Below are 12402 nucleotides of genomic sequence, written 5' to 3'. Positions count from 1 at the left end.
CAGCTGGTTTATACATTTCCTGAGAACCTTTCAATTGTGTATGCAACTATGACCAACGTTTTGCTTTATTAATGATCTATATTAAGAAATACATTGGCAATATACCGATTTGAGAATCCATACAGATACTGTTCATATATCCCCATGTCCACTCATCCATCTATGTTCTCTACCTGCTAATTCAGTTGAGGGTTGCAGGACCCAACATATGTCTTGTCAGCATAAGTCAAAAAACAGGAAGCCATGCCTCCAATGTAGGGCACAGCATTCTTATTCTTATTAATTTGTACAGAATGATCATTTTCATTTTACTGTCATCACTGTTACTTTGACTGAAAACTCTTTTTATATTATTAATAAATATCTCTTCTTTCATGAATATTGAGTGTGTGATCAGTTTAAAAAATGCACTAAAAAAACTGAATATACTCAAGTTATACTGAATAAATACTACCCTGTTTGTACTGACTCGTACTGTTTCAACATGTTGTTTGTCAGGCATTTTATTATGCAAACAACAATCAGCTTGTACATAAATAGCACTAACCAATCCATCTTACTTTTCTCAAAAAGTGAGCATGAGAACTGTATGTAAGGAGTGACTGATGCCTTAGCTGGTGTTCTTTTTTATTTCACTAAGTTTTGTATAATCCTGTTATGGATTAATGGATGAATGCATAACCGATATTAAAGAATAATAAAATACAAATAAAAATTTACAAAGAATAGAAGCAGCATGTGAATAAACGAGTATCCACTAATATACTTAGAATGATTGGCTAAACAAAATGTAATGCAACTGTGAAATAAACTTCACATTGACTTTGTCCATTTTAACTTTTACTTGTCTTTTTATTTTAACTTGACATAATTAAAAGACATATACACAAATCTGTACATAATTTTAAAAACTGCAAATGAGGCTCATACATAAAGGGTACTTTCAATCAAGCACAAATTTCTAGAGTTTTAAAATTTTGAAACTGAAGCAGAAATTTTGAAATATCACCTGTATTAGATTTCTAATATAACATCAGCATAAACATCTTTAAATATTTGCTATAAAAATTTAAAATGTTAAGTTAATACTCTGTAGTTAATGGAAATAATAAATTGTATTCTGAATATTATGGTTTTATTTTAAGAAAAATAAAAAGATGTAATAATAAAAGGAAAAGGTTATTACTTAATGATTTTCAGGAAATAACTTAATCAGAGATGATTCAGGATCACATATCCTAAGGGTCACAATAAGTTTAAGTGATTTCTGAAACCAAGAATAAAACAAAGCGTAGATAATGGGATTAATGCCAGAGTTAAAAAATACAAGCCACGTAAAACCATTGAATATTATAAGAGGGGTGGAAAAACTTGTGTATGCGTCAATGATGATGCATAAATAATATGGAATCCAACAAAGAAGGAAAACAGCCATTACAATTCCTAATGTTTTTGCTGCTTTCCTCTCTGACTTTTTAGACATGTTACACTGATTTCTTTGATTTGTTATCATTTGTTGAGTCATTGAGTTAATGATTCTCAAATGTCTTTTTGCAACTAAAAAAATCTTTGTGTAGAGACTAACCATCACAGAACAGGGAAGAATGAATGTAGTAATAAGATCCACTAATCCCCAGGTGTCTGTATACAGCACATCACATTCTCCTAAACAAACATTTACATTTTCGTATGTAAAAGTAATTCCTTTGAAATAAATTAATGCCCAGGTGTACAATAAGGATATTGCCCAACTAGTTGCAATAAAAACCTGTATTACAGGAACTGTTATTTTAGAAGAATACAGCAAAGGATCACACACAGCAATATAGCGATCGATAGCAATGAATACTAAGTTACTAATAGAAACTGAAGTAAGTAAGAAACTGACAAAAGAGTGAATAAAACACAAAGTGTCTCCAAAATACCAACAGTTTTCAATGATTTTTATAAGTTTGAATGGCATAGAAAACATTCCCACCATAAAATCAGCCACTGCAAGTGAGAGAACAAGCAGGTTGCTTGGTGTGTGAAGCTGCCGAAAATGAGAAAAAGAAATAATTACCACCAGGTTTCCAAAGATGGTAAGTAAAACTGCAGACACTGAGCAGGCATAAAGAGTGACAGAGACTTCAGGTGCTCGCATTTCCTTGAAGCACGACTTATTGTCAAAAGGATAACAATACTGCATTTTCCTGAAGAATTATTTCTGTTTAATTTAATGCGTTTATATTAGTAATTCAACAGCCGTTAGTAATGTGAAACCTTCCCTCATGCCCTTCTCTTGCTAAGGCAGCTATTAATGCTTTATAGAACTGAGGCAAACGTTAGACACTCCTATTTCCCTAGAGATTTAACTTTGTTAATTTCTTATGTCTGACATTTCCATATAATAAACAAAGTTGTTTTACCCATGAAGATTTGTATAAACAATATTATGTTAGCATGCAGTAATACTTCAAATTCATAAACAAACTGTGTGTTTTTATATATGAAATGTCTACATCATATTTTCTATGACTAAAACATAAGCTGCAGATGTCCCTGTGCAAAGAAGACTTGTTCACTGCATAGGCACTTTATCTGTGGTTTTTATTATTTTGAAGCCATTCCTAATGGGTCCAGCACAAAGCTTTGTCAATCCATACTAGGTATAATGCAAAATGTGGCCATAACAGTTCACAGCAGCTCTTCAATAAAGAATAATAACATGTGAAAATGCAATAAAAAGTGAATGTCCACCAGATGGCACATTAAACCTTATTAATCTTAAATTAATCTTTTTAACAAAGATGTCTGTGAAACAAAGAGATACATCAAAATAGCATAGAATAAATATTTAGAGCATCATTTTGCACAGGTACATTTTGTCAATAAAAGCAAGCAGCCTGTTTGTAAGGTGGAAATAATTATTATTTTCCATCCAATGTTTACAGCTCGATTATATTTTAACATTTACCGTGGGGGTAAAATATTTCACCTTTACATTTAAATTACTACTAGCCACAAAAGCATATTGAAGTTTAACTAATAATAATAAATTAGTTTCATCTGTTAAGTTCAGATACTGTAAGTCAACCAGTGACTGATTATTAAAATAAACAACTCATTAAAAATATTTTAATATGGTGGGATTCATTGTACAATCAGCAGTCACATTTGAATGGTGGACCCCTTATCCAAGTCATTGTTGGTATAAGCAGTGTTCATTTGAAAGACATTTTAAAATAAAGCCACATATACCAAGAGAGTTTGTCTACATATATTTAATTAATTTCATTGTCTATATTTATTTGCATATTACATTTACAGTGTATGAAGGTGGTTCACAAAATGTGACGTGCAATATTTTAAATGTTTAACGTTTAGAAGACTTTTACATAAGTGGAAAAATATCAAACCATATACACTACTGGTCAAAGGTTTTAGAACACCACAGTTTTTCCAGTTTAGCTTCAAATTTAATCAGTTGAAATGCAGTGGATGACCTAAAATGGTGAAAAGGTAAGCAATAAACTGCCAGAGGATTAAATTTAAAGTTTAGGTTAGCAAAAACTGAAAAAAAGGAAATTTCAGAATTTTACAAATGGGCATTCTTCAGGAAACAAATAACAGGTTACAATCTACAGATTTTCCTCAGCAATTAAAGTAAAGTAAGCCTTGCAAGTTGAAACAAACAATTTACACAGGTGTCCCAAATTCTGTTGATTACTTAAAAACCCTCTGTCTGTCTTAAAGAGGAGTTGGAACAGACTGTGTTACTACATCTTCTGAAGTACTATGTGGACAATATTACACTGTAGAAAGTTGTGAACTCCAGTGATAATGGCATGAAAATGGCAATTCAAAATCTTCGGTTCATCGCGCAGGCAGTTTGAAAGCTGATGAGTTGGTGAAAGAAAGGTTATTCAGTTTGTGACACCAACTCTCAAACATATAAGAGGAAGTGTGATGGTCTGGGGTTCTTTTGCTGGAGGCAGAGCTGGTGACTTGCACAGTGTCTGGCATTCTGAATCAAAAGGGTTACCACAGTTTGGCTGTTATATTAGCAAAAGGTGGCTTCTTTAATAAAATTTTGTACACTTAATGATTCCTTGACTTATTGTTTTTAATATCCATTGTTTATTTGTTCTATGCCTTGATTTAATGAAGCATTAAACATTAAACTGTGAATTTTCATAAAAAGTGAAAAAATGAGGTGTTCTAAAACCTTTGACCAGTAATATACTTTCACAGATTATTTTTTAAAAATATGCACATTTGTTGTTAATGTTTTCATGTCAACTAATATGTTCATTACATACTGAAACTATATCACCGTAAACTGTTTTCTTATTTATTACATGAGTTCTTCAATGACTAATTATACTTTTATAGTCAAGAAAATATTTTTTGTTTGTGCTGACGCATAGCAAAGTTTTCAATTTTTTTTTTTGGATTAGTCACATGAAAAATCACTTTAAATTATTAAATGCTTAAAATACTTTTCTGGAGTTTTGGAAAATTACTTTTACTGGTAGTCATTTCAAATGAGGTAAAAAGATGTTTATTATTTTTTTTCACATGCTATTGTTATTATTGATGCATTGTTAACAGTGTACTGATGTAAAAATGTTAACCATGCTAACTCAAATTATTCGTCCATCCATCCATCCATTATGTATCCAACCCACTATATCCTAACTACAGGGTCACAGGGTCTGCTGGAGCCAATCCCAGCCAACACAGGGCAGGAAACAAACCCCAGGCAGGGCGCCAGCCCACTGCAGGGCACACACTAGGGACAATTTAGAGTCGCCAATGCACCTAACCTGCATGTCTTTGGACTGTGGGAAGAAACCGGAGTGCCCAGAGGAAACCCACGAAGACACGGGAGAACATGCAAACTCCACGCAGGGAGGACCCGGGGAGCAAACTGCGAGGCAGCAGCGCTACCCACTGTGCCACCGTGCCGCCCCTCAAATTATTCATTCAAATGTAAATATTATACAGTGTGCCTTAACTATAATGCAATCTTCTAAAGTTCTCTGTATTTTTGCAGGTCTGTTTTTCCATCTATACAGTACTTTCATTATAATTTAAAGCAAACAAAACAACATATTCATTAAAAATCTAATACATTGGAATTAATCCGTTCACGGCATGTATAATCGATAGAACTGTCTCCCTCACAACCCTGAGAACCTGGTATATTTATATACTGAAATAAAAGCTGCACATTGTCTCTTTTTATTTGCAAGAGTTTCTCAGAGTATTATCGTTTTCAAGAATATTCAATTACTGCTCTTTTTGTGTTAAGTGGCAAATCTAAATTGGCATAATATGTTAAATGAGGAAGTGTTTGTGTGTGTTTGAAGGTTCACTGCAATGGATTTGTGTCTCCACCTAGGATTTATTCCTGTTTTGCACCTTATGTTGCTGTCATAGGTTCTGTTTTACCACAACATGGCATATAAGAAAAATGAAAAATGCAGAACTAATGAATGAATAAAACAGACGTTTTAAAGGGTATATTTGAAATATAAAAATTATAAATTATAAATAAACAGTAATGAGCACTTTTTCAACAATTTCTAATTTACTGTGAATTAGCTCTTGAAGATAACATTAACAGTAAAATGTACTTTTGGAAATGTATTTTGGTGGTTGTTAATACCAAGGTAACACAAAGGCAAATGTATATACCAGTAAAAAATTAAGATTTTCATTTTTTTATCAAGTCGATTCTAACACCTTCTGTAGTGGACTGGTGCTCTGGTAACACTTTAGGTACTGCAAACATGCATCTGTTCCTTGTTTACTCTTACATAACAAGACCTTAACATACACTTCTTTGGGTCTTCATAACACTTATACAACATCAGTAGATCAGTTATTCACCTCTGTGCAGTGTGGCATATTGACATAATGGAAAAATTACTTGCTAATATGAAGGATTCACAGGTGTTATACTAAATATGTAATATAAAAAGTACCTCCATTAAGCCACCCCAGACCACTCCAAAGTGAAGTTTTGTTGGAAGGTCACATTGCATGAGATGAATAAACACATTACTGATGCTTTGTAAATGTTATGAAGACCCAAAGAAGTGTATGTTAAGGTCTTGTTACATAACAGTAAATGAGTAGTAGATACATTTTTGCAGTACCTAAACTCTTTACAAGGAAAGCTTTTTAGTTGATGTTGAAAGAAATGCATTGGCTTCCTAAAATCCAGCACTGGAAGACGCAGGTTTGGCAAAGTAAGCTAATAATTCATTAAAATGCTTCTTTAAATTTAACTTATTGCAACACAATAAATACTATCCATTCCGATGGATAGAAAAATAGATTAACGATAGAAACTGATATATTAATTGTGACTTCTTTCATCGCCCTGAGGTGGGCTGGCGCCCTGCCCGGGGTTTGTTTCCTGCCTTGCGCCCTGTGTTGACTATGGATTGGCTCCAGCAGACACCCGTGACCCTGTAGTTAGGATATAGCAGGTTGGATAATGGATGGATGGATGGACTTCTTTCATGAAGATAAATTATTTCTTTGGATTTTAATGGTTTCCAAATAACATCAACACTGGATATTTCACCATCCTTAATTAATTCAGGACAATGTTTATGCTTAAAACATTTGAATTGTTCCTTGTAATGTGAATTAAATTTTTACCCAATCTGCTATGGCAGGAAGGTGAGGAGTCTTCTAGTTATACAATACAAGGTAGTGTGCTAACTATCATTACACTTAGAAATTCTACATTTCTTCCACTGTACCACTTCTCTGACTATGTAGTAATCTGTATGTTCATGTCACATTATTTTGCAGAGTCACATTATTTGAATTTATTGTATTGTTTAACTTGTTGTCTACATCCTGTTTTCTACACGACATTATTTTGCAATGTCGCCTAATGTACTGTCAAGTCCAAGAACTGTCAGTTATCTGTGAGCTATTTACTGTATGCAATATTTTAGTTTATGTGGTGTACACTTTATTTTTATTACTAAAACTCTGAACTGTCATTCTATTGTTTAATTCCTAAGCTGCTACAGTGATTACAAGTCCCCTTTTAACAACACTGGTCACTTTATTCTACTGCCCTATTGTACCTCATTTCTGCTACTAGTTTTGTATATTGTTAGCTATTGCACTGTATTTTGTACTACTCCAGTTTCCTCCCACAGTCCAAAGACATGCAGGTTAGGTGCATTGGCGATTCTAAATTGTCCCTAGTGAGTGCTTGGTTTGTGGGTGTGTGTGTGTGTGTGTGTGTGCCCCGCGGTGGTAGCCGGTGGTGCAAGGTAGCCCCTCAAATAAGAATTTCATTATACTTGTACACTGTTCTCTATACTGTAGATATGACAATAAAGTTTGTTTGATTGTAGCATATGTTATCACAAAAGATTGTTCATTATTCATTAATCTCATGAGTTATTGCATTGCGTAGAGCTATTAGAGGATTAGAGGCTACTGTGATTCACAGACAGTCTAATAAGTAAGAGAAATAAGTTCTTTCTTTTTCTTTTTCATTGTATGAGCAGGGACCATTCCCAAAACGTGCAGCTGACTCTCCACAGGTCCAGTTGCCTGCCGTCCCATAGCTATGGACAGGCTCCCTCACCGGACCGAGACTCAGGTTCCCAACGGCCATGGCGCTCATGATAGAGCTCTCCTTCCAAGCTTCCTCTGCCCCCACTTCCGACTGCCCCCCGAGTGTCGGCCACAGACTCCTCTCCAGGGGCTCTCCTCCCAGCTGCCTGCCTTCTGTCCTGCAAGCCTGCTCTGTTTCGCTCGCTTGTGTCTGCACTGGTTCTTTTCACTTCCTGCCTTCTTCTCTTAGTAACCTCCATCCTGCCTTTTCTTTTCGATCCTTCCCCTCCTGACACACAAGCTTTCCCTTTTAAAATGGAGACGTGGCACAGCTGTGTCGATTAGCAGCTCCCGGTGCCAATTAGGGTCACGGACGATCCTACACTTGTGCACTTAGTGTAGGGCTAGACAGTATGAATGGCTGTTGAGTAGTCTTATGATATGAGGGTAGAGACTGTCCCTTAATCTGGTAGTGGAAGTGCTAATTGTCCTGTACCATTTGCTATAATGGATGAGGGAGTAAAGCAACTGTAAAGGATGGCTGAGGCCTTTAATAATGCTGTATACCTTTCTAAAACACAAGTGTTATATATGTACCAAACAGAAGGCAGCTATGCACCAGTAATATTCTCTACTGATACACTGTAATGTTTATGGTCCTAAGGTGAACAGAGTGTGGGCTCTAGTGAGTATCTATAGAAGTAGGTGAACATAATAGGAAATATCAGGGCTTTCCTCTGATGTCTTAGGAAGTAAAAGCATCAGTGGCTGTTTTTGATGACATCTGAAATATGTTATTAATTTAGGTTGTCAGAGATGGCGAGTCCAACAATTTTATCTAGAGATTGTGATTTACCTCCTTCTTTTCTGTTTTACTGTTTTGCATGATAAGTATACAATACTATATGTAAAATGTTTCTGCAAGAAGATATGAATTTCTCCTTGGTTATACATAAATTACGTTCTATCTATCTATCTATCTATCTATCTATCTATCTATCTATCTATCTATCTATCTATCTATCTATCTATCTATCTATCTATCTATCTATCGACATTTCTTACAAGAGTTCCTAATCAGACTTTCTGTATATTTAAACAATGCTGCCACTTACTGGAATTATCTTGTTGGTACACTATCTTCTTTAATTAACAGCCTTTTCTTTTGTCAATTTTCATATTTTCACACATATGCTGTAGTGTGGACAACTTTTTTTAAATAAGACTGACCTTTAATAAGGAGCTCGAACAGTATATTGCATAATCGGTGTCCTGCTATACATTTTTGTTTTTATCAGCAACACTATCTGCACACCTACTGGTTATTATTTTCACACTTTCTGTATACTTATGTGTTCAGACATTTGAAATGCTGATTAAATGAAATATATCAGTAGAATGAAATCTCTATGTGTCTATGCATATTATTAACATGATAATCCTTATCTAGCACATTCATATACAACTTGCTTATAGGGATTCATAACATTTTATAAAATATATCATCAATATACAGTATATATATATATATATATATATATATATATATATATATATATATATTGGCAAAGGTGCTATATAGGCATCAACCCGACACAGACTGACAACGGAGTCACGTGTAAAATAAACAAAAAGAACTGTTATTCTTCTTCAGCAGTGGGGCATGTCTTCCCTGTGTCCCACAGGCCCAACACAGTCCCATAACAACACACAAAGTAAATCACCCCAAACCACACTCTTCTTCCTCCACTACTCCTCCCAGGCAGCTTCGTCGTCCTCCTCCCCCTGGCTCTGGTGCCTAGAGTAGTGGCTGCAGGCTCCTTTTATAGCACCCCTGGAAGTGCTCCAGGTGCTCGTTGACCTACTTCAGGCTGCACTTCCGGGTGTGGCTGCAGTCCAGCCCACATGGGCTCATTAAGCCATGCAGCTACCCCTGGCGGTGGCCATGGAGCCCAACAGGGATGAGCTCCAGTGTTCGACCATTGCGGCCCGATGCAACCCATGGGGGCTGCCACCAAGTGTTCCGGGGAATGTAGGGAGTAGCCCATGGGTGTTCCTCCGGATCCAGTGTCAAAGGGGCGTCCTGGCCAGGTATGGGACCTGGCTGCCCCACCATTATATATTTGTGTATATATATATATATATATATATATATATATATATATATATATATATATATATATATATATATATATATATGTAATATATATATATATATATATATATATATATATATATATATATATAGTATGTATGTGTGTATATATATATATATATATATATATATACATATATATATATATAGAATGGTTGAAGATAGTTTACTGTCAAATAATGCAAAGAGTACGCGACACGTGTTTCGCCCTAATTCTGGGCTCATCAGGCGTACACACTCACTGCACCCCCCTCTCAGAGAGTCGAACCTTGGACGTCAGTGCTGGAGGCGAAGCCTCTAACATTGCGCCACAGCGTGTGGACCGTGGCGGATGTTAGCCGACTTGCTGACCAACCACAAGCATTACCTGGTAGGTAACCACCCATACTATCAGATTGTGATTCAGACTACGAATGTCATGAATGTAATTACACCGATCTACATGCTGTCAAATGAACGAACCACACGCTGTGGCGCAACGTTTGAGGCTTTGCCTCTGGCACTGACGTTCGAGGTTCAATTCCCCAAGAGGGGGGTGCAGTGAGTGTGTACGCCTGATGAGCCCAGAATTAGGTCGAAACACGTGTCACGTAATCTTTGCATTATTTGACAGTAAACTATTTTCAACCATTCTATGAACTGCTTCTCGCAGCTGAAAGAGGGCACCGTGGTGGATGTTAGCCAACTTGCTGACCAACCACAAGCGTTACCTGGTAGGTAACCAGGTAACCACCCATACAATCAGATTGTGATTCAGACAACGAATGCCATATATATATATATATATATATATATATACAGTATATTCATCTGCTGAATTGTTTTAAACAACCAGGTCATCTGATCTGCATAGTGTAGGGTGAAATGAGGAAACAAATTGTATTAATTTTACCATGGCATGAAATTTGACCACATAAGCATTAATTATTTGAAAGCAAACATACAAGGTGAAAAAAATGTATGTAGTATGAAAATATCAAGTTTGCAGAACATCAATGCAAGCAAACATAAAATTCTTTGCAGTACTGAAGACATTTTTCTTAACGGCAGACGTAAACATAAATGAATGGTTGGATGGTGGCTGATCCCATCGTGTTTTACAGATATCAGAATTATGCTGCTAATGTTGTAAGAGCTCTGTCAGAGCCTACTGAAAATTAAAAGGTTGCATATTCTGGATTTTCACTACATAAATACAAATTCTTAATCAGGACAACAGCTTTTTTTTAAGATATGAAGTAATTGCTTTCTGTAAACTTAGACCCATTATTTTGCAGAAATATTTTCATTGTTAATATATTAAAGAGTTTTGCGTTTTTAACCAACTGATGGCAACATTTGGAAAACTAAGCTTCTTTTATTAAATAAAATATGTCATTCTTTGCTCAGTTTTTATACTGTGTTCCTGATACAGATGTGAGCAACACTGGAGCATCACAAGGAACAGCCCTGTCTCCTTTTCTGTTCACTCTGTACACCACAGACTATAAATATAACACCAGGTTATGTCACTTGTAGAAATTCTCAGATGATTCTGTACTTATGGGGTTTATTGATAAAGCAGATGAGACATTATATTATATATATGCAGATATACGTATATATATATATATAGAGAGAGAGAGAGAGACATGAGAGTATAGGAGTCAGGTGGAAAACTTTGTTTCTTGGCGCAAAGAGAATTGTCTGCACCTTAACATCAGCAAAACCAAGAAAATGATTATTGACTTTTGCCACACCAAAGAAACTCCATGTCAGGTCACTATTCAAGGAGTGGATGTAGAGGTGGTTCACTCCTATAAGAACTTGAGGGTCCACATTGATGACAGGTTGAGCTGGTCTCTGGACACAGAAGAACTATGTAAGAAAAGGCAGAACAGGCTCTTCTATCTTAGGTGATTGCATTACTTTTATGTGGTGTGATATATGGCCGGCCGTTCATCCCGGCCAGTACCCCTAGGCCGCCAGGTGGAGCTCTTCCTGCAGAATGGAGGTGCTCCAAAGGCCAGCAGGGAATCCTGGACAATGGAGTTTTTATCCACAGCCCTGCTGGATATCATGGGGGCCAACAGAGGATGCTGCAGGGAGGCCCAGAGACTCATACATGCACTATAACCTGGAAGTACGTCTTGGTCACAGCGACAGGAGGAATAACGTGCTTCTGTGATGAAGAAAAAGAGTTTTTATCTGACCCGGAAGTGTTCCTAGTCAAATGGACAGAGAGAGCGAAACACTTCCAGGTCAAAGGATTGTGGGAAATCCCAGACGTTGAGCTGAGCTGGGTGGAAGGGTGGCAACGCATCTGGGAGAGTGGAGGATTGATTAGTATATTGTTTAATTATTAGTTATTGTGTTTATGAGTATTGTGGAGAGGAGGGTGCTTTGTGCACGTATTTATTATAATAAAGTCAATTATTGGACTTTTACCTGGTGTCTGGCGTTTGATCTGAGGGTTCAAGTGAGTGATAGCGCCCCCTATCTGTTACAGTGGGAAGTGACATGCTTCACAGCTTCTACAACTGATGGCCAGTGCAATTTGCTGCACTGTGCTGTGCTGGTCTGGTAATATGACTTGAGTGAAACAACAAGCTAATTAAAAGGGCAGGCTCAGTTATGGGGCACACTCTGGACCCCCTGAAGGTAGTAGTGAAAGAGAGAAAATCAAAACA

At 36.3% G+C, this 12402-nt stretch overlaps 1 protein-coding gene across 1 annotated transcript; it reads right to left on the bottom strand.

Annotated features, from left to right (window-relative positions):
* Positions 1 to 1186: 1186 nt before the first annotated feature.
* LOC114649437 (trace amine-associated receptor 13c-like) lies at positions 1187 to 2198 on the bottom strand. Its single transcript, XM_028798926.2, has one exon. It carries the CDS (start codon positions 2186 to 2188, stop codon positions 1187 to 1189), a length of 1002 nt encoding a protein of 333 aa, XP_028654759.2. The 5' UTR covers positions 2189 to 2198.
* Between the last annotated feature and the right edge of the window lie 10204 nt (positions 2199 to 12402).

Source organism: Erpetoichthys calabaricus, chromosome 3 (assembly GCF_900747795.2).
Source record: "Erpetoichthys calabaricus chromosome 3, fErpCal1.3, whole genome shotgun sequence".
NCBI lineage: Eukaryota > Metazoa > Chordata > Cladistia > Polypteriformes > Polypteridae > Erpetoichthys > Erpetoichthys calabaricus.
The sequence above is the reverse complement of the archived record's forward strand: the minus strand, read 5'-3'. Positions and strand labels throughout refer to the sequence as shown.